General features: G+C 36.6%; 1 protein-coding gene across 2 annotated transcripts in view; it reads right to left on the minus strand.

Annotated features, from left to right (window-relative positions):
* The window catches only part of LOC117339143 (centrosomal protein of 290 kDa-like), a 103,351-nt gene that overhangs the window by 64,984 nt on the left and 14,106 nt on the right, over positions 1 to 24,261 (minus strand). For both annotated transcript variants that reach the window (XM_033900561.1, XM_033900562.1), the window contains exons 2-11: positions 16,332 to 16,496; positions 12,984 to 13,058; positions 12,193 to 12,339; positions 11,348 to 11,518; positions 11,025 to 11,102; positions 9,720 to 9,848; positions 8,469 to 8,594; positions 7,663 to 7,746; positions 4,869 to 4,934; positions 3,686 to 3,793 (exon numbers count right to left, since the gene is read on the minus strand). In XM_033900561.1, the coding sequence (XP_033756452.1) occupies positions 3,686 to 3,793; positions 4,869 to 4,934; positions 7,663 to 7,746; positions 8,469 to 8,594; positions 9,720 to 9,848; positions 11,025 to 11,102; positions 11,348 to 11,518; positions 12,193 to 12,339; positions 12,984 to 13,058; positions 16,332 to 16,496 (1,149 nt within the window). The remainder of the gene's footprint in view (positions 1 to 3,685; positions 3,794 to 4,868; positions 4,935 to 7,662; positions 7,747 to 8,468; positions 8,595 to 9,719; positions 9,849 to 11,024; positions 11,103 to 11,347; positions 11,519 to 12,192; positions 12,340 to 12,983; positions 13,059 to 16,331; positions 16,497 to 24,261) is intronic.

The following is a 24,261-nucleotide window of genomic DNA, read 5'->3' on the forward strand; positions in this document are numbered from 1 at the left end:
GATTACCAGTACTGAGGGTCAAATATTCTGGACAATTGCGCAGACACCCATGATATAATTATTTTATTACATAATCAGTAAAATAAACTTAGAATCACTGAAATCTTGACTTTACTGTAGGTCTAGAAGTCACCATGACTGTTGTCTGGCAGTGTTGACATCTGAGTGACTTATAAGACACTTGAAAGGATAGGACTAAATTCCGAAACATCATAGGTATTCAATAGTTCGCACGTGAGCAGATTCCGAAACGTCACAGGTGTTCAATAGTTTGCATGTGACTGTGCAATAGTCATTTTAGCATGTACAATAGTTCGAAATATAATATTACATTAATATCAAACGCATTATGTAATAAATATCTTTAGTCTAAATAGAATACAGGTCATACATATAACCTTCTGGATGTCAACATGGATGTCAACATTTTCTAACAGATATGAAACCGATAATATAATGTCAAACTAGGTTATCTCAAACTCTGGCAACTCAAGATGATCTAACGAAAGCCAACCTTAGTTATCTTGACCAATGACAACTCAAAGACAATTTAACGAAAGTCAAACTTCATTATGTAGAACTCTGACAACTCGAGGACAATCAATTGTTTATATTTACCATTGTATGGCACTGCCACTATATAACCCTACCAATTCAGTTTGCAAGTTCACCAGCTTATGAACTGCCAACTGAAATTTGAATTTGAAAATTTCAAAAAAAAGTCGCACGACAAATAAAAAATCGCATATGGTAAATATAAGCATTGAACGGCTTTCAGTTGCCATTCATAGTCAATATGAATGCCAACTGGACAGAGGCAAATTCAACATGAGCGCTAGCGCGCTTCATGGAGTTTGCCTCTGTCCAGTTGGCATTCATATTGACTATGAATGCCAACTGAAAGCCATTCAATGCTTAAATATTGCTCCACTGTGACACATACAAGATCTCTGAAATCTACACAGCAATGTCTACAATCTAGACATTTCTACAATCTAGACATTTCTACAATCTAGACATTTCTACAATCTAGACATTCCCACTGACACAAATCTCTGAGTAATCAATAAACAGTCTGTAGTAATCCAATCCTTCCTTCAGGGAATCCAATATATTTTCTCATAGAAAATAAACCAGTACTGGGGTTACAATAATGAGGCCCATATATAATGCTGGTATCTAAAACCACATTTGTCACAAAAGGAAATTAGTGAAACAAATCTGGAGAAATTGTACATTCTGTTTGAAAAAAAAAAACCACTACAATTCAGTTGTCATACCAGTGTTTTTGTGATTGATGAAATGAACATCTCAGCTACAAGGCTCATCAATCACCAGGTGCAGTAAGGATGTATACAGATCTAGATTAGGACGGAATTATCCACAGGTATACATTGTCTACGAATAATTGACCTCCCGGACATGAAATATGCATGCACAAACAACAATGAAAATTCCGTAACATTTCTGTTTTTCTACCTTGTTTACTGATGTTCTCTGTATTTATCTACTTGGTACTAACTTAAAGGGTGAGAGAGGGAGGAAGGGGACTGGGGGAAATGGGGGGGGGGGCCTGGGGAAAAAAAGGGGGGGGGACTGGGGGAAATAGGGGGGGACTGGGGAAACTTGGGGGACGGGAAAATAGGGGGACGGGGAAGAGAGAAGGGAGGGGGGGGGGGGACCTGGAGAAGAGAGAAGGGGGACTTGGGGAAATAGGGGGGGACTGAGGAGAAAAGAAGTGGGACTATACTCATTAGTGGTAACCACAATATTCTGCTTGGCTAGAGAGATCTTCTCTTTAGCTGGATTGGCTAAGTGTAAGACTAGTAAGCTAGTGGTCCTAGGTTCGATCCCTAGCGGAGGCATTGATTTAAAGCTAATTAATCATGCACTCTGTTACATTGACGCCCATGTAGGGACCTGGGAAAAATACCCAAGTATCTCTGTCACCCTTGGAAAAACCCAGAGTATGTAGCCCTGGCTATAGATACTAGCCGAAGTATACCACGCATCTATGGCGATCTTCTCTGTAATTCTATTGAGAATAAGACAGAGGTGCCAGTTTCGATCCCTATCGGAGGCAGTGACTTAAATTTAATTAATCGTGTTCTCTCTTACATTGGCACCCGTGTTCCTGGGTTCGATCCCTAGCAGAGACAGTGACTTAACTTCAGTTAATCGTGTTCTCTCTTACATGGACGCCCATGTTCCTGGGTTCGATCCCTAGCGGGGCAGTGACTTAACTTCAGTTAATCGTGTTCTCTCTTACATGGACGCCCATGTTCCTGGATTCGATCCCTAGCGGAGACAGTGACTTAACTTTCATTAATCATATGTTCTGTTACATATACACCAAAATAACATTTCCTTTGTGGAAAATTCCAATAATAATAAAAGGAAGAAAAAAAAAATAAAAAAATAGATAAGAATTCATATATTTCTTATTCAATATTCCACACTTTTTAAGTAAACACCTTACACTTTAGCTTAAGAAGTGAAAACTCCTATTTGTTGATGAATATATCAATATTTGAAATATGACTGCTGCAGGACTATTATTGTGCAGATGGTTTCATGATTTTTTAAAAAATAATTCTATACACATTTAAACCATTTGTTTATTTGAAGATTGCATCAATATCAACAACAGATTAAAAAGAAATTCTTACAATATTAGATAAGTTCCGTTACCAGCAGTACTAGTTCTATAGAATTAGTTTTGTTTTCGTGGTAAAAAGATATTCTATCATAAGGTGGTGTAACTGTCAGAGTTCACACTCAAAATGATGAAGGGGAGATAACTCTCTTACTGCTCTGTAAAGTACCATCACCGGCCGACAGAAAATATATACATATATTACTCTGTCAATGAAGCATTGCAAGTGACAGATAACATGGTTATACAAAATTCCTGTTATACACCTAGAGCCGAGTCCTTAAAGGCCATCGATATAAAAAGAACTTTGTGGAAATATATTGACTATACCTAATATTTTCTCAAATTATCCGTATAAACTTGAAGGATATCACTTAATATTTAGATAGTAATCTACCAAATCATTTTTATAATTCGTATCTTGGGTAATTATAGAGTACCTCTAGCCAAGCTTAAAACTAGTTTTAAACACTTTATCTCTGATAGAGGTATCACAGATTTTATTTATCATAATCATGCCCAGAATTACAGATCTAAAAGATTCCTAAATTCTACAGGAAATTCCTACATGAGCCATCTGTCTCAACGTACATTGGGTAACAGCAGTATACGTATACTGTTAATACACATGTTTTAGTGGTAATCTTATTTTAGAGATTTTCGCTCTGGAACCATTCTGCTAAATTATAATAGTTTCTGTTCTTTGTTTTTTATGTTACAGAATGATTGTTGATGCATGTAATTCATAATTCCCTAATCTGACTGCGACAACAGCATGTTTACCAGCTGGGATGATTTAAATCAGAATTTTAATATTCTGTATAAAGGATGGAAAACTACATCACGTTTTAATTCCCATGTGATAATTTCACATTTCACGATTCTTGGAAAAACTACCAGTGATAAGATGTTTTTACACTGCACGGTCCTTGGGAAAACTGGTAATTGTTCCTTTTTTATGAAGTTCTGGTAGGATGTTGTTAAAAGTGCAGCATCATGTCCCAAAAACAAAAACATGCTAACACTTACCTCCTGTGATTCTAGCTCTACGATGCGGAATTCAAGATTTTCTGCGACCTCGCGTGCCTCCGTCACTTCCAGCTCTAGTCGACTATGGGCTTTCTCCAGGTGGACATTCTACAATAATATCACAGGTGTCACAAAACAACGTTACAAATAAATAAATCACAGAGAAAAGGTCAGTAAGACAGAAAGAAAATCACCTCTAGCTTCATACCCAATGACTGCTCAATTAGAATTGTTCCACTAGATGAAGTTATGTGTGACCTTGACCTACGAATTCTGAAGTATTTAGGATCAAAGAAACCCAATAACAAGATTTCCTACACAAACACAGGGTCCTAGATAGAAAATATGTGGATAAGTTTTCAGAAACATTTTTATATTGATCAACAAACTAAGTTTTCTGGTTCACTGTGGTCAACTCTGGCCAGTACAATGTATCTGTCTAAATCTCACACCCTACTTACCTATAAACTATCCTGTGGTCAACTCCGGCCAGTACAATGTATCTGTCTAAATCTCACACCCTAGTTACCTATAAACTATCCTGTGGTCAACTCCGGCCAGTACAATATATCTGTCTAAATCTCATACGCTAGTTATCTATAAACTATCCTGTGGTCAACTCCGGCCAGTACAATATATCTGTCTAAATCTCATACGCTAGTTATCTATAAACTATCTTGTGGTCAACTCCGGCCAGTACAATGTATCTGTCTAAATCTCACACCCTAGTTACCTATAAACCATCCTGTGGTCAACTCCGGCCAGTACAATGTATCTGTCTAAATCTCACACCCTAGTTACCTATAAAATATCCTGTGGTCAACTCCGGCCAGTACAATGTATCTGTCTAAATCTCACACCCTACTTACCTATAAACTATCCTCTGGTCAACTCCGGCCAGTACAATGTATCTGTCTAAATCTCCTACCCTAGTTACCTATAAACTATCCTGTGGTCAACTACGGCCAGTACAATGTATCTGTCTTAATCTCATACCCTAGTTACCTACAAACTATCCTGTGGTCAACTCCGGCCAGTACAATGTATCTGTCTAAATCTCATACGCTAGTTACCTATAAACTATCCTGTGGTCAACTCCGGCCAGTACAATGTATCTGTCTAAATCTAACACCCTAGTTACCTAGATCCTGTGGTCATTTCTGACCAGTCCACTGGTACCTACCCTTTCTTCCAAGGTCCTGGATTTTGCCAGCAGTTCCTTGTTTTGGTTTCTGTTACTGTGGATTTCCTGTAAAAGTATACATATGTTGCCTTGCAGAAAGAAACATCAGTCTTAGAGTTCCAGGGAAATTCATAATCATCAAACAACCTGAAAACTCAGGAAAAACTAAAATATTTGATTTTCAAATGTCATGATTTATTTTGAAATAACAAATTTGACATATACTGTACATTTAATTATACCTTTTACATTCTAAATATCTACCAACAATATGTTTTATTGCAAGAAAATAAAGGCGTTTATTACATTTTACCAGTGAAATGTTGAAAATTATTTATTCTACAAAAATAATATTTTTTAATAGTTAAAAATATTTTTCTGATTTGACCAACCAAAACACTGCTTACAAACGACAATAGGAAAACTTCAAAGCTTGATATAAAATGCAATAAACAGAATATCCGAGTATCTTCAGTAATACCAAATACACTTCTGGAGTGGAGCTTATAAACTCGTGAAAAATACCAAAATTTAAGCCCCACTTGTGAAATATATTTGGTATTACTGAAGACACTGTTAGATATCCTTCATGCACTGTAACATGATTATTTCTGCAGGGATTGATTTTGTAATTTTGATAGGTGAACTAAACGTGCAAGGGATATTTCCGTTCAGTTTTCTTTTCCATCTGTTTCATAAATACCACATACATCACAAAATAATATGCTTGATAGGAAAATTTCCTGGCCTAATTGGTTTGCGTATCTAGCCTAAATTTCCTCCTTGTGTAAATTCTCATGTTTGCAGTATATACTTATGACAGAGTTTGACATCAGGAAAAGCTTGAAAATAACACAATCTTTTAAAATTCAAAATTGTAATCCATCTTTTCGTAATGCAGAATTGTCTGCTCTTATGAGCAGGTATTGGTTGTTTCATCATAAGTTTGTGTGAGAGAATGATGTTATCTCACAAATTCATGACGTTACTATCACAAAAAAATAACGTAACAATCAATACCTGCTCACAAGAGCAGAGAACTCTGTATTACAAAATGACAGAATAGAAATACATGCAAATACAATAGAAGATTCATATTCAACAACACAATAATAAAATTCATCACATCTAAACAGAATGATGACCATCATGTTTGTCTATAAGTAGTGTGTAGAAAAAGAGATATGATGGATGGTACTAAATTTTCCAATGGTAATCCAGAGCTTTTTTTGTTATTGTAACGTGCACAGGGGGAACAATGGAGCGGTCACCCATCCAAGAGCTGACCACGCTCGACGTACGGTACACAGACACGACACTCAACCGCACAGCCACAAAAGCTAGCTATTGGACTATGCAGCTGAAATGCCCATATCCATGAACCATCACATTATGCAGAAATTGTAAACAAAATCAAATTTTGGCCAAAAAAATCAAACTTATTGCCATAGCAGGTTTTTATTGAATAAATAGTTTAAGGAAACACAGATCATGCATACAGGTAGAACAATATCTGTTGTGTACAATAAATGTCTACAGGTAATTTATAGTAATAAGTAAGTGTTACATATAGATATATATATATAGAGAGAGTCAAAGGGTAGATGATACAGGCAATAATCATCTAAAGAGAGGTAAACCCACTTGTTATTAGGGGAGGTTACTTACCTGTAATTAAGGAAGGTAATTCATCACAGATAAGAGTAAACAGCCCACTTGTAATGAGGGAAGGTAGCTTACCCATAACCAGGGGAGATAATTCATACCTTATAAGAGGAAATAGCCTATTTATATGAGGGAAAGATACTCACCTAGGAAGATATGTTTTTTTTAATCAGAACAATTGAGTTTAGTATTATTTAAAACTTTAATGAACTTCAGACCAGTAGTGGACACCACTATAGAAACATTGAAAACAGATCTCCACTTATCAGACAGTGATTCATGTAGTACTGCCTCGTCACCTAATCCGTCGGAGGCAGAATATGTGGACTACAAAGCTTTAAACTACAGATTGGAAGCTAATTCAACTGTGTGCCTAGATGAAACAAACTTTTAACCTTTAGAACTTTAATATTTTAATATTTTAACTCATTCCATTATGATCATCATTGTTAATTTTTCGTTCAAAATAATTAGTGGGTCCAACTTTTGAGAATTTCACGACAGGTATATTACTATATAAGGAACACTTGTGTACATGTTTGAACAGTTCAGGATTAACGTTACCAATCACTGTTCAGTGTTGCTTGTTGCGATTGAATTCTAACGATATATTGCCCCACTTTCTCAATCGCCCTGCATACTCAGAGGTATCCAAGCCGGATTTCGGAACCTACAGAACCTTAATTAATAGAACGGCGTTGGCTCTTTTCCCGAAGATACATGTAGTATTATTTAATGTACAGCTATGGTCATTTAAGGACTCGTACCAAGCAAAGCAGGGAGATAATATATCATATGCAGTAAGGGGAGATAACGCACCTGTAATGAGGGGAGATAATATATCATAGCAGTAAGGGGAGATAACTCACCTGTAATGAGGGGAGATAACTCACCTGTAATGAGGGGAGATAATATATCATAGCAGTAAGGGGAGATAACTCACCTGTAATTAGGGGAGATAACTCACCTGTAATTAGGGGAGATAACTCACCTGTTCTGAGGGGAGATAATTCACCTGTTATGAGGGGAGATAATTGACATGTGATACTGGGTTACCATGGTTACAGTGTTAGTACCTGGATGCTGGTCCACATGCAGCAGGCGACACATGCACTTGTATATTTTATACCTCATCCTGTTGTCTCAACAGGGCCTGTAACTCTTCTATCTTACACTGTGCTGTAAAGAGGTCAGACTGCAGCTGAGTCCGTAGCTGTCAAACAAACAGAGTTAGGTCTCAAACACTTTATTGTCATTTACAATTGTCTGGAGTATATAATTTTATAAGACAATCTTTTAATGGATAAACAATGGTTAATCAGGCCAGGGTTCTGGGGGTCTTTTGTTTATTCAATCAGACCAGAAAAAAGACTAGAAAACAAATAAGCCATTCCAAAATCGCTGTAGAGGGTTGTTATATAGTAAAATCTCACCGGGAATCTTAAAATCGGTTGTTATATACAGGCGGTTGTTATATACAGGCGGTCGTTAGAGCAGGTTTTACTGTATTTGGAAACAGTTTGGGTTCAGTGTAACAGACACACATGGTGTTTAATATATTTCATTGTTTATTTGCAAAATAAACAGTCCTTGATATGTATCGTATCATGAGACAAATATCGTAATACGTATCATACCGTGATAGATGCGTATCGTTCCAGCACTACGAATTGGAGAGTATAAGATTACCTCCTCAGCAAAGGCTAGTGTGAATTTATCTTTAGTCTAGTGGTAGGAAATGCATGCTTAGAGAAAGACGGTCGCTAGTTCCAGTCCCAGTGAAGGTACTGGCATTGTTGCCCCCCACAAGTCTTTACAACTTTTCACTCAGAGGGAGTACTGGTTTGAAAATATTTGGTTTGACATAATTGTTCAATTTTTATCAACCAATCTAAATGCTTCTTATTCATGAAGTTCTTCTTTGTCTGGACTGACCTTGTTCTCCCGCTGCGGATCAATATGGCTGCCGGTCTGTGCCTGAAGGAGGGAGTGTAACCTCTGTAACTCTAAGTGTTCCTTCATCAGCTGTTGGTACTGACCTTCAATTTCTTCCCGTGACAACTACAAGGTCAAGGTCAAACATTAGTGTAGCAAAGTTCAACCTGACTTAGATATCAGCAAATATTCAACAACAACAATCCGTACAAATCAATGTCTATACTAACAGACAGGAAATGGATGTCCCTTCAGGTACTGTTGTATTTCAAAGAGAATTTCCAGCTTTTTCACTTTTTTCTGTCTAGGAATTGGATGCCCAAGTACCATATTATTTACTTTCAAGACGTATCTTACATTTCCTCTTTCACAAAAAAACAACATTCTCACTGTTTTGGACTGCTGTACCCGTTCTGTTTATAAAATTTTGAATCTTTTCCGTTGCTATTGAATTTTAATGTAATTGTTCTTTTTAGATAAGAAATTTTCTCCAAAACTTCTTTAAAAAGAACCCACAACAATTTAAATATGGTCTCTGTGAATAATGAGGAAATATGACAAGATTAGAGGAAAACTTTCCAGGGCCTGTATCATACAACTTAAAATTTACAGGACCATTTTACCACTTTATTTAACCAGCTAATCACAATCTTAGCTCCTACAGTTGCCATAGTAACTAGAACAAATTTTCTATTACTGTGATAATGACATATTCATTTCAGTTGTAAAAACAATGAATTAAAACCACTCATGTACAAAATTACAATTATTCTGCAGATAATCACACACATAGCGTTAACTCCCCGTGGGACATGCCAAGCCCCCTTCTCCAGGCCGCCACAGATGACAGCCTCTCTGTGGCCCACGGATATCGCCCTCCCCTGGGCCTTAACACACACCACTTACACTAAAATGTTCATCCTGGGAATGACAAGTCACAAAACACTACTCTTAATGTTATCAACCTCACCACATATCTTCATCAACATATATTCTCTGAAAGTGGTAAAACATGCATATCACATTTACAGCTGAATGTGTGTGTAGACTTTGGCGTATCGTAGAATTGTTCCTACTTGTTGTAATTACCCAACATGCATCTATAAAGAAGACTCAAGTGATGTGTGAAGTGGTCGGTGATGACAGGTATACACAGACATTCTCCATAACTACCTTATCTATAGAATGTGACAGTTTTTATAAATTATCGCAGTCGTGAAAATCACCACTGCATCTGTTTGTAGTACAAACCTCCTCACACAGATCCTCATCCGAAAGTGTGCCATGGGACATGGAGGAAAAAGACGTCTCGGAGTCGACAGACGCAACAGATGTATCGTCCTCGTCATACCCGAAGAACGTCTCCTTGACACCAGGACTCTGTAACGTAAACAAGTGCTGCTACTAACTAAACAGGCTCGGTGAGGAAGGTGCAGTTTATCAGCATATCTGGTGTTACTGTAAGATGCAACAGACCAGGATTTTAACCTGTGACCTCTAAATTCTTGACACGCAGTGACATGAACTTGTGACCTCTGAACTCCAGACAGACCAGGATTTTAACCTGTGACCTCTTAATTCTTGACACGCAGTGACATGAACTTGTGACCTCTGAACTCCAGACAGACCAGGATTTTAACCTGTTAACTCTAAATTTTTGACACAGTGACCTGAACTTGTGACCTCTGAACTCCAGACAGACCAGGATTTTAACCTGTTACCTCTAAATTTTTGATACGCAGTGACCTGAACTTGTGACCTCTGAGCTCTAGACTGGGATTTGAGCTTGTGACTCATAAAAAAACCAAGATTCAAACCCATGACCTCTGTATTCTGGGCACACAGGGAATGAACTTATGATCTCTGAATTTCAGACAAGACTGGGATGTCAAGTTTTGACCTTTGACCTCTAGAGAGATAAATACTTTATGAGAATTTTCTACTCTAGATCAATGGTCAACCGTCCTCAGAAATCTCTGATAACTCTCGGGCCACATATGTAACATTCACTGTCTTATAGGTGAAGGTTTAACAGCTGTGATCATTTACTAAACATTGTGTGGAGGACAGTATCAGGCAGGTGAACCTTAAGTTGTTAAATTAATTGGGTCTCTTCCTTTCAGCAAAGTCCTGGTTTTTGTCAGCTAGGAACATGCAGTGGTACCTACCTTGCAAAACTGAAACATTTATCGCAAGGTCACAGGTGCTTTCAAAGTCACAGGTCCTGTCAAGGTCACAGGTGCAGTCAAGGTCACAGGTGCAGTCAAGCTCATAGGTGCTGTCCAGGTCAAAGGTGCTGTCAAGGTCATAGGTGCTCTCAAGGTCACAGATGCTGTCAAGGTCATAGGTGCTGTCAAAGTCATAGGTGATATCAAAGAATCAATGCCTGATTCTTCAGTCCACTTTTCGTAACTGCAACCTTATGTACTGTATGCAAACCCCAGAATCATTCCACTGTATCTTAACAGTTTCCTATATTGGACTCAAAATATTGTTTTTTAGGTATGATATCAGCTTATTATCAGTGTTCCTTCCTTCTACCTCCCCTGGTCCTACCTTGTCTACAGCTTGGGTCCTCATCCATCGCTTCCTCCTTTTCCTGTGTTGTATCAACTCTATACGTCGGTCTTTTTCCTGGAACAGAATTTCAAATGTACCTCAGGTCTCCTACATCACAGTACACACAACATTGTACTATTACAGGGATGCATATTCAGCAGTTTCTGACCGGTCAGCATAATGCTCAGAAAAAGTCCTCTCCTCCAGAAGAGTTAAGAGCAACTTAACCATACCCTGCTCGCAAAAAGTCCTCTCCTCCAGAAGAGTTAGGGCCAATTTTAACCATACACATAATGTTAAGTGTATTATGGGATACTTACTATACAGGTCTGCCTGAGAGCTGTGACTGTCTTTGTGAGTTCTGTGATCTGTATTTTACAGCGGTCCAGTTCCTGTATTTTGATTTCGGCCGTCCCTCTCTCCATTTTCTCGTGACTTAGTTGCTGGGACAGCGATTTCACACGTTTCTTGGAATGTTCACATTGTTCCTTCTGAAAGTCAAAATAAATGTCACATCAGCTGTACTTGCCTAGAAAACTTAATTCAGATGATTAGACTTACATATCATACAAAGCAAATACAACTCCTCGCCGTACATATAAAATGGGGTCAAATCTTGTTGGTGGAAGCTGTAATATGTCCCTATCAATAGACTTCTTACTTCATATCATCATTACTGTAAAACTCCTTATCAGCCCATCAAAAAATAGCTTTTAGAAACATGCATTTTGTCAAAAAGAAGGTCCAAAGTAACTGAAAAATAGTAAAAGAAGAAAAAGATATCATTGATGACGATTTTGAAAATGCAACTAATTGGAAATTTTTTTAAAGTGTTTTTAATTCTTTGGCTTCCCGTATTTTTCAAATGTTACGGAACCAAGAAGCAGTTGATCTTTTATTTTTGTTATTTTAGTGGTATATTCATAGGTCATGTACGTTTATCCAGCTATATAAATATTGATAACAGAGGCTAAGGCCTGTAATAAATGTACTTGAGATGTACATAAATTTTCTATAAAGGGCAATTCTGTACTAAATTTAGAAAACCAACTATAATTGATAATCGGTCAATTTCAAGCTTCCCATTATCAATTTTGAAAGTGAAACCAATCACTAGTTGCTATGACAATCTAAAGGTTTTGTAAACATAACAAATTATACTCACGATTTTTTTGTTTTCATCGTTCAGAACCTGGATCTGGTCTTTCAAACTCCTGTTCTGCATGGTCAGCTCCATATTTTTCTCAAGGAATTTCTTGTTCTTCTCCTGAGAAGGTTTCAGTTTCTGCTCCAACGATCTTATCTTCTTTAGCTAAGATCAAAATGAAAATGATTACAATTTAAGTGATTACCATTTCTGTGTGTAGTAATTTTACCACTTGCATATGACCTTGACCTCTGACATACATGTTTAATATATAAAATTGACTTTTGGAATATGACCTTGACCTCTGACCTACTTGTCCAATACGTTAAGTTGACCTTTATAATATGACTTTGACCTTAACGTAGAATATGACCTCGACCTTAATGTATCTCTATGACATTTTCTATATGAGCAGATTGTTTAACAGTTAACACTGTTTCTTGTAAATATATTATTGCATTTTGACCTTATACATTAAACTTAATAACATAAAACTTGGTATTTTTTTAGAAGCAATGCACTCAATGGAGTTAAGTCCTAAAACGTCCTCCCAGATACTTGGTATCACCTAGCATCTGTGTTCCCACGGCAACTGTCCGTTACCATGGCTGTTCTGAAGAATCCACCACAGAAATATACACATATATTATAGATTTGTGATCTTAACGTTTTTGTTATAAAGCATACAAATTAGATTCTTTCAAAATGTCTATTCCTGCCTTTGGGTCGTAAATTGTAACAGAAGAGAACTTACATATAACCATCAATCATTGATATAGATATAGATATACAGGCCGTATAATACACACCTGGTCAGCCATATCTTGTACATTTGTGTCATTGGTCTGTTGTAGCTTCTTCATTTCAATCTCTAACTCCTCAATCTGTAAAACATGAACAAGTAGATTTATAATACATATATGTATATCAACACATACAACTAAAACAATAGATTATAATATATCAACACCTACAACTAAAACAATAGATTATAATATATCAACACATACAACTAAAACAATAGATTATAATATATCAACACATACAACTAAAACAATAGATTTTAATATATCAACACCTACAACTAAAACAATAGATTATAATATATCAACACCTACAACTAAAACAATAGATTATAATATATCAACACATACAACTAAAACAATAGATTATAATATATCAACACCTACAACTAAAACAATAGATTATAATATATCAACACCTACAACTAAAACAATAGAAACTTATACTGCAGTACCAACAAATCTTTTTTGAAAATTTAGCATAACATTTTAACAAGGGGCCTAAGTGGCCTGTTTCACTCACATGGATACTTGGAACAATGAGTTTATAGAGATGTGGCCAATAAAATTCACTCGAAAATCATTTCCCGACAGATTATACTTTAAGCCTTGTAGGTTTTATAAGAGCTAGGCAGGGCTCAAAGTGGCGCTTATTTTAGTGGCCATGGCGCCTTAAATTCACCATTGACGACCAGTTATTGACCTATAAGGCGTCTGCATGGCCACTAAAAAATTGTGTAAACTTGTGATTTGGTTTGTCTTTCAAAGGCTGCAGTCAATGCTAAAATGATGTTAACAATTGAAAAGTTACAGAGATGTTAAACTGAACTAAAGAATTAAAAGATTTTCTTTTAGAGTTAAGACAACTTGGTTACTTTGGCGACTAACTTTTCTAATTGGTGCCTAGATTTTATGACTTGGTAGCCAAATTGGCCACCTAGTAAAAATATCCACTTTGAGCCCTGCTAGGAAGTGATAAATTCCCCATACCGGATCATCAGTCTCCATCTTTTGATTAGATCCACCTATCACAAATTGTTTTTAAATATCTCATTTAGTTCCATCATCTTAATGTAAAGGTTACCATGGCAACCATTCTCACACTTCGTACTTCCCATCACATCACAATTCATGTTTTCTGGTGAAAATGTAATCCAAATGACGAACGCTGTAGGACGTATCCGTGTCACTATCCTACACCTGTGGTCAGCTACATTATATGTATACCTGTACAGGTATGGTCAAGTAATGATGTCCACTACAAACTGGACGTCCCGCTGTGTAATCTATTTCACCGACACCTACATCACCTATTATTTATCTTCTCAAAGTTCACAAGAGCATCCCTTTTATGTGTCCGTAAAACGTTTTTTATTGTGCTGTATGATGAAGATGATTAAATACACACGGTTTGTCTACACAACAAATCTAACCAAACCTAATAATGTCTATCTTCCTGATAATCCGATTTCCAAATATCTGTTTACCAACAGTTGTACGATATTGGATTTATTATGGAAATAGAACAGACAAGTTTCTATAGACCCCAGGGTAATGAAATTTAAAATTTCAATAAAGCACCATAAGACCCTTCAAACTATAAAGAGTATTTGATTCCACCTTATTTCAGTCTTGAGAAGAAGATTTTTGAAATTTCAGTCAATTGACCCTTTTTAGCCTCGCCCATCAGCCCCTGGGGGTCAGTCAGGGCCAACATGTGCATGCCATCAAACTGTCATCCCATGCTGACAATGTTTACAAAATTAGAATGAATTCCAATAGAAATAAAACAAATAAAAGTCAAAAATGTTATTTCCCTATATAAACTATAGTAAAGTTTAGCCCCGCCCCAGGGGCAAACTTGAGGCCCCAGGGTCATGAAATTCACAATTTTGGTAAAGAACCTTCAAACCCAGCCATCTATGAAGTGTATTTGATTCCATCTGATCTGAGAGTAGAGAAGAAGATTTGTGAAATTTCAGTCAATTTGGCCCTTTTTAGCCTCGCCCATCAGCCCCTGGGGGTCAGTCAGGGCCAACATGTGCATGCCATCAAACTGTCATCCCATGCTGACAATGTTTACAAAATTAGAATGAATTCCAATAGAAATAAAACAAATAAAAGTCAAAAATGTTATTTCCCTATATAAACTATAGTAAAGTTTAGCCCCGCCCCAGGGGCAAACTTGAGACCCCTGGGTCATGAAATTTACAATTTTGGTAAAGCACCTTAAGACCCTTCCATCTATGAAGAGTGTTTGATTTCAGCATATCTGAGAGTAGAGAAGAAGATTTTTAAAGTTTTAGTCAATTTGACCCTTTTTGGCCCCGCCCCTCAGGCCCCTGGGGGGTGGGGACCATATAATTTACAATTTTGGTTGACCTTTAGCCAGAGAAGCTTCCTGCCAAATTTCATAGAATTTGGTTTGTGGGTTTTGGAGAAGAAGTCGAAAATGTAAATTGTTTACGGACGCACGACGGACGACGGACGACGCACGACGGACGACGGACGACGCACGACGCACGACGACGGACAAAAGGGGATTAGAATAGGTCACTTGAGACTTTGTCTCAGGTGACCTAACAAAAGGCTTCAACATTATTAACACTAAAAAGTTTAATTTCCTTTTTAAAGACTCTTTTTATAGTTACATATCTTCCTTTAAGTTATTTTTTATGATGGACACTCCAAAACCAATTTAAATTTGTCTAATGTATGATAACCACGGTTGCATAACAGTATTACAATTCTGTACAACCATAAAGACATCAAACTCCAGACAGAAAAAACAAAGGGAGATAAGCCATATTCTGGATGATCTGTCTGCATACTTTTTTCATGAAATATTTTCCATCGTTGTTAAATGTTTTCTCAGTGTGAACATTGAAATAAATTTGTCCATTTATATAAAAATGAAATTTATGAAGAAAAATGTGTCAAGATATTTTTTTAGCAATAGTGTGTAAAAAGACAGACTGCAGAAGATAAAGTCTAGAAAAAGAAATTTCTCAAAAAGAAAACACATGAGAACTTATACAAAACAGGAGATTATGTTCTAAGAAGAGGTTTTTTTTCTCAGAAAGGAAAATTATCATGGAGTGTTCTTCCTAAAATTTTCAAAAAATCAGTTTATCATTTCCTGACCATCTCATATTTGGTTTATTTTGTTTAATGTCCTATTAACAGCCAGGGTCATTTAAGGACGTACCAGGTTTTGGAGGTGGAGGAAAGCCGGAGTACCCGGAGAAAAACCACCGACCTACGGTCAGTACCAAGCAACTGCCCCATGTGGGTTTCGAACCTGAAACCCAGAGGTGGAGGGCTAGTGTCGGTCTCATATCCCCTAACACTCACCATTGGATTGGGGTAGAGATTGTTGGTCCCGCTTTTAGGAGAGGTAGCCATTACGTCGATGTGCTTCTCACAATCGAACAATAGTTTCTTCAGGGCATTTTTGGCCACATCCTCTCCATCTGTCCCAAACGTGTACTTTACCTGGCGTTTTCGAAGTTCCTCAATCTGGAAAGATATAAAACAAACAAGGAACCTAAAAACTCTTGTAAATAATAAAGTACATTTTAATAAATGCAGAAACATCACCTGTCACCTGAAAGAAAACAACATATAGCTTGCGTTCCTTTATCGGGCTCGTAACAGTTGTACCAAATACATACGCTATTGTACAACGGAACGCTATTGAACCTCAACAGTTTCCAAGATGACAACTGTCACTCATTCCAGACATAAAAACTTGTTTTTCTGCTTTTTTTTTTACAGCCCAACAGATGTAAAATAAACTTTGACATATATGATTTATAATATTCTATTGCAAATGAAAAGTTCTCATCTCGTTTTACATTAGCATGACATATGAAGGAGCACAGTTTCGCCATCTTGGATCCAAGTGGAACGTTTGAAAAAATTATCAACGAGAACTGGTTTGATTCTGCTGGTACGCCGCGTTCCATTACAAGTACAGCAAATTCGTACTGGTACAACTGGTACGGACACAATAAAGGAAAGCACGGTTTGTTTGCTAGAGTTTTCATGAACAATATTATTGATGACAATATACTAAAACAATACATCTGACCTCGCTCAATTCTTACACGAAACATTATGCATTTATTGTCCAACAGAAAATAAAACATCGTGATTTGATTGTACAACCAAAAGCAAAACATCGTGATCTTAATGTACAACAGAAAATGTCGTCCTTGAATAAAGGACCATAGTTGTTAGACATTAAACAACATAAAACCGAACTGACAGACACATAACATCCTGTTTAATATCAATACATCAGGCCACATACAACTATTTCTTCCATTTCAACTTTATCACTATTATCATTCCGTCAGAAATATGTTCCAAAAATAAACTTTCTCCAAGAAAATTTTCCACATGTACAGATCCCTGGATAAACAGATTGTTCGTGTTACAGAGCTTTAGAGAGATAAACACACCGTTCTGATGTAAGATACCTGTTACCTGTGGGAACCAAACGTGATAACGTGCTCCAATGTGGAATCATCAGTTCGTGAAATACCGCCATCTTGTACAGACTTATCGTGCTGCTGTACCGTACAAACTGTACCAATAGTCGGTACTGGGGGAATGGTCTGGAGTAAGATATTAAAGTATGAGATATAAATATATGTTTGTCTATTAGATATAAATATATGTTTGTCTATGAGGATGATGATAAACTAATTAATGAACTCTCTCTGATGGGGAACAGTCTGCTTAACGAGCTGGCATCACCTCACACGAGGTATATCAACCGTAACTATCATAAACACTAATGGTACAATATAACTGTGAGAATACTTATTGTATAAATATAATTATCATTTTTTACTTTTATCATCAAACGACAGTTTATAAAATTTCAGAGTCGCCAAGGACAGTATTATCCCGAAGAAAAAAGATCGTTATGTGATCATCTGAACTTATATGGAAAGCAATTAGTGACATTGCTTTTCAGGAACAACAACCTTGACCTTTAGTGAAACACTGACCTTGACCTTGACCCTCTCTTCGCTCACTAACCAAAAGTTAACAAAAACATAAAATTGAACCAATGTTCTAGAATTGGTATCTATATCAATATATAAGTGCTAAATAATTAGTTCAGATATTCAAACCTTTGTAAATCCAGAAGTTTGTCCTTGTGTTTAAAGGTGCAGACTTGTTTTTTTTTATAATCACATAAAATAATCCAGTCATTTTCAAAATCCAGCCTCTTTAGTCAAGAATGAAGCTTGTAAAACTTAAATGAGGTTCACATTTCAGTATTCCACTAAACCACTTTTGCATCCATTTTCGAATACACAATAGAAAATGAAAACTTTCCAAATTCCAGAAATATCCATTCTGCGTTAAGACAACTTCATGTTGCTTTCTATCAATAAACACCTATTCAACAGTACAGTGTATATAACTCATTCATTAGTACATATAGTTATACTCATAATCATGTACAAGTTAAGTAAACTACACAGAAATATGTTGGCACCATTTCCCCTGTCTATTCCACACATAATGGTATTAGGTGTCTGTCCAGCGATCATTGATTGAATCCCCTCCAGATCCCAGTAATTAATTTGTTTGTTATCAAATACAAACGATAGAAAACTAAATTAACCTAATTACTACAATCCCAGACTGTGTTGTTAAAATATTTTACTTACCACAGTTCCAAAACTAAGCATTAAAGATCTGTGTAATGTCTTCCAACCAAATGATCTTAGAAGTTTGTATACAATAATTATCTGACACAGAACACATTTTCACACAAGCAGGCAATGAGATAGATGGTATTGCAGGCAATGTGGTTTGGTCAGGGGAACTACTGATATCTCAAAGTGTTTTCAAATCAATAGGTCTGCACGCCTAGATAAACAGGACAACTTGTGTTTTACCAAATTGCACATGTTCACCGAATCACTGGGTAGGAGAGACCGATGGCAATAAGTACTGTTCATTTACTGTTCAAGGAATCACAGCATGGGAGCCGGTGTCATTCACTGGAGCGTAATGACAACTTCTGTTTGGCAATAAGTACTGTTCATTAACTGTTCAAGGTATCACAGCATGGGAGCTGGTGTCGTTCATTGGAGCATAATGACAACTTCTGTTTTTACTGGGTAGGAGATCAGAGACTTATGGCAACAAGGTACTGTTCATTAACTGTTCAAGGTATCACAGCATGAGAGGTGGTGTCATTCATTGGAGCGTAATGATAACTTTTGTTTTAATAGTGCTCATGTTCATGGAATCACAGGGTAGGAGTGCTGGCAGCACTGTTCTTTAACTGTTCAAGGTATCACAGCATGGGAACTGGTGTCATTCACTGGAGCGTAATGACAACTTCAAGTCGGATAAAAGAAAATTTTTTGTCAGATCTATGAGAAAGCTGAGGGGTCACAGGGTCACATGATGACTGCACTGTACTACCTATCATATAATACGCTGCTGATTACAATTTCTGTATATGAATTTCTACAGCATGAAATGTGGTACACCAACTCTTCATTGTGCAATCAAATACACCAGAGCTCAAATTTTAATTTAATTAAAATCACTTCCTCTGATAGGGATTGAACCCTGGACCACTAATCTTACGCTCAACCAATCAAATTAAAGAGAAGTTCTCTCCCACGAAGAGGTGTATTGGGAATAGTACCTACAAGTCTTATATATCAAATCTATCAAAATTGCATAAAGCACATACTTGAGTACATCAAAATATTTATAAAGATTTATGAATCAAAATGGAAGATTAGCTAATCTCCAGACAAGACAATGAAATATCATTTTTAATGAACTACAATAGACATGAATGGGACTATTACAAGTTAAGGGGTTATTTCAGGAGAGTTACCTCCCCTTTCAAGGTGTTCATCCTGCAACACTGGTAAAACCCTTGACAGCCATTGTAAAGGTCCAAAGTCCACATGTAGATATCTTCTTAAACATCTGGGTTTTTTTTTGTATGTTTCAAAAAAGTAAAATACCCCGTATTTTTACTTGATATCATGGGAAAATGTAACGCATACTGGTAAGACTTTAATCATTTGGAGAGGTTATTTGAGGTTGTACAAGTTGAACAAGTTGAAAATGCATACAGCCCATATCTACTATAAAATATAATGACCTTTTGATTCGGTTAATATGTTCTAATACCTCACTGAAGGTCCATAATTGTTAAATGTGTTGCTAATCTACGGCTATAAGGTGTAACACAGGTGTTGTGAGTTATTTATCAGTATGAGATGAAGTCTATCATGCCAAGCTCTCATGATGTTTTACTCATAAAAGACCCCATCAACCTGTTCTTCAAATCAAATAAAGATTTCTCAAAAGTTTTCCCCCAGTTACAATAACAAACAGCAGACCAAGAGAAATTTAAACCCCTGAGATATTGGAGGCCAGAGGAAGGGGAGGTAACCACTCCAGGACGACAAGGGAGATAATCAAATATATCAATAAGGGGAGAATTATGGAAGGTGCAATTTGAAAATGAAATCTGATAATGAATTGAAGGGATTATATCAGTAATTCTATATGTTATTTGCGACTGCTGGAAAGTTTGTTTGTTTATTTGTTTGTTTTTTCTTTAACGTCCTATTAATAGCCAGGGTCATTTAAGGATGTGCCAGGTTTTGGAGGTGGAGGAAAGCCAGAGTACCCCAAGAAAAACCACTGGCCTATGGTCAGTACCTGGCAACTGTCCAATGTAGGTTTTGAACTCGCAACCCAGAGGTGGAGGGCTAGTGATAAAGTGTTGGGACACCTTAACCACTCCGCCACCGCGGCCCCTGCTAATTTAAACTTTCGTTCCCAATCTATATATCAAAACACCAATCTACTATCTATTTCAAACCTTATATTTTTATTTCAAAACTGAAGAGAACAAATTCAGTTCAAAAGCAGTAAGGGTATTTTCCTGCGGAGCACTGATTTTAACGTGGACCAAACACAGAGCTAATTAATTTTGATCTCAATACCAAGTATGCTGTTTGCATATTTGACAAAAAGTGGCATATTAATGGTCGGCAAGGTCTATGTAAGACAGTAGAGGATGATCAAATGAAAAATTGCCAAAACCAATGTATTTCTATGAAAAACTAGTGGTTTGTGTATGACATCATCAAAACATGTGCTTCATTTTTTTTGCCAATTGCTCCGTAGACCCGAATTTATAAACCAATAATATAAAGCACATCCCAAATTGAATTATATTGTCATAAATATTGTACATGCAGCACACAGATTTACATTTTGACATGCGTTTCATATTCTCTATGATGACAAGTGGTAAATGTCCATGGATCTAATTAGCTAGTAAAATATGTGTTAAGTTTTGGCAGACATAATTGATGTTAACCATGCTGTAGCGAAGTCTGTTTCACATTCTCCAAGAACATTTTCACCAAAGGTTGTGTCCTATCAACTTTGATTCATTTTGTAAATATGAGGAAATTTTAAGATGAAGAGCAGATGTGATAGATGTGCAGGAGATACATTGACATGTGAGGTGTTTTTTGTTAGAAATCTTATAGATCATTTATAACTCTAGAGGAATTCCACAAATTTTTAAATGCAAGGTGAAACCTGTAGAATGAATGGAATTCTCATTACTTCCTCTCAGTTAATATAAACTATAGTCTGATCCAACAGAACATGTTGAGTACAGTTTCACAATCATTGCTCATAAATTTATGGGCAACTAGCTGTCCATCAGTTTTTTTGGTCCTTTTCATCATTCACGCATAGCTGTATGTACACGTTCATCCTACAGACATGCGTGATATTTCCGTATATTCATGAAGCACTGTACCCAGGTCTTCAGAATTCATACGAGTTCTGTACACTTTTAAAATTTTACAAATATATCAATACATAGACATTGTTGTCAGAATTAGTTTAGTAAAGCTTAATTAGATACAAATGGGACAACATACGAGGTTTATGTCGAAGTTTATGTCTGTTATCTCTTATGACATTGTGTAGTCTGAAGCAGTGAGGCTGGATTATATACAAAGGATGATGAGTAACGGATGAGAAAGTGATGGTACTCGGCAATATGGTATATACCGTAATTACTCTAGCAACAGAAGGAACACCTGTTTGGTAACATATATACCATAGTTACTCCAGTTTTACAACAACCCTGTGTGGTAACATATATACCGTAGTTACTCTAGTAACAGAAGGAACAACCCTGTGTGGTAACATATATACCATAGTTACTCTAGTAACAGAAGGAACAACCCTGTGTGGTAACATATATACCGTAGTTACTCTAGTAACAGAAGGAATAATCCTGTGTGGTAACATATATACCGTAGTTACTCCAGTAACAGAAGGAACAACCTTGTTTGGTAACATATATACCGTAGTTACTCTAGTAACAACACTTTGTGGTAACATATATACCGTAGTTACTCTAGTAACAGAAGGAACAACCCTGTTTGGTAACATATATACCGTAGTTACTCCAGTAACAGAAGGAACAACCATGTGTGGTAACATATGTACAGTATTTACTCTAGTAACAACACTGTGTGGTAACATATATACCGTAGTTACTCTAGTAACAACCCTGTTTGGTAACATATATACCGTAGTTACTCTAGTAACAACCCTGTTTGGTAACATATATACCGTAGTTACTCTAGTAACAACACTGTTTGGTAACATATATACCGTAATTACTCCAGTAACAGAAGGAACAACCCTGTTTGGTAACATATATACCATAGTTACTCTATTAACAGAAGGAACAACCCTGTTTGGTAACATATATACCGTAGTTACTCTATTAACAGAAGGAACAACCGTGTGTGGTAACATATATACCGTAGTTACTCTAGTAACAGGAGGAACAACCCTGTGTGGTAACATATATACCGTAGTTACTCTAGTAACAGAAGGAACAACCCTGTTTGGTAACATATATACCGTAGTTACTCTAGTAACAACACTGTGTGGTAACATATATACCGTAGTTACTCTAGTAACAGAAGGAACAACACTGTTTGGTAACATATATACCGTAGTTACTCTAGTAACAACACTGTGTGGTAACATATATACCGTAGTTACTCTAGTAACAGAAGGAACAACCCTGTTTGGTAACATATATACCATAGTTACTCTAGTAACAACACTGTGTGGTAACATATATACTGTAGTTACTCTAGTAACAGAAGGAACAACCCTTTTTGGTAACATATATACCGTAGTTACTCTAGTAACAACACTTTGTGGTAACATATATACCGTAGTTACTCTAGTAACAGTCGGAACAATCCTGTTTGGTAACATATATACCGTAGTTACTCCAGTAACAGTCGTAACAACCCTGTTTGGTAACATATATACCGTAGTTACTCCAGTAACAGAAGGAACAACCCTGTTTGGTAATATATATACCGTAGTTACTCTAGTAACAGAAGGAACAACCCTGTTTGGTAACATATATACCGTAGTTACTCCAGTAACAGAAATTACAACCCTGTTTGGTAACATATATACCGTAGTTACTCCAGTAACAGAAGGAACAACCCTGTTTGGTAACATATATACCGTAGTTACTCTAGTAACAGTCGGAACAATCCTGTTTGGTAACATATATACCATAGTTACTCTAGTAACAGTCGGAACAACCATGTGTGGTAACATATATACCGTAGTTACTCCAGTAACAGTCGGAACAATCCTGTTTGGTAACATATATACCGTAGTTACTCCAGTAACAGAAGGAAAAACCCTTTTTGGTAACATATATACCATAGTTACTCTAGTAACAGGAGGAACAACCATGTTTGGTAACATATATACCGTAGTTACTCTAGTAACAGGAGGAACAACCATGTTTGGTAACATATATACCGTAGTTACTCTAGTAACAACCCTGTTTGGTAACATATATACCATAGTTACTCTAGTAACAGGAGGAACAACCATGTTTGGTAACATATATACCATAGTTACTCTAGTAACAGTCGGAACAACCCTGTTTGGTAACATATATACCATAGTTACTCTAGTAACAGGAGGAACAACCATGTTTGGTAACATATATACTGTAGTTACTCTAGTAACAACCCTGTTTGGTAACATATATACCATAGTTACTCTAGTAACAGAAGGAACAACCATGTTTGGTAACATATATACCATAGTTACTCTAGTAACAGTCGGAACAACCCTGTTTGGTAACATATATACCATAGTTACTCTAGTAACAGGAGGAACAACCATGTTTGGTAAC

Source organism: Pecten maximus, chromosome 12 (assembly GCF_902652985.1).
Source record: "Pecten maximus chromosome 12, xPecMax1.1, whole genome shotgun sequence".
Taxonomy (NCBI): Eukaryota; Metazoa; Mollusca; class Bivalvia; order Pectinida; family Pectinidae; genus Pecten; species Pecten maximus.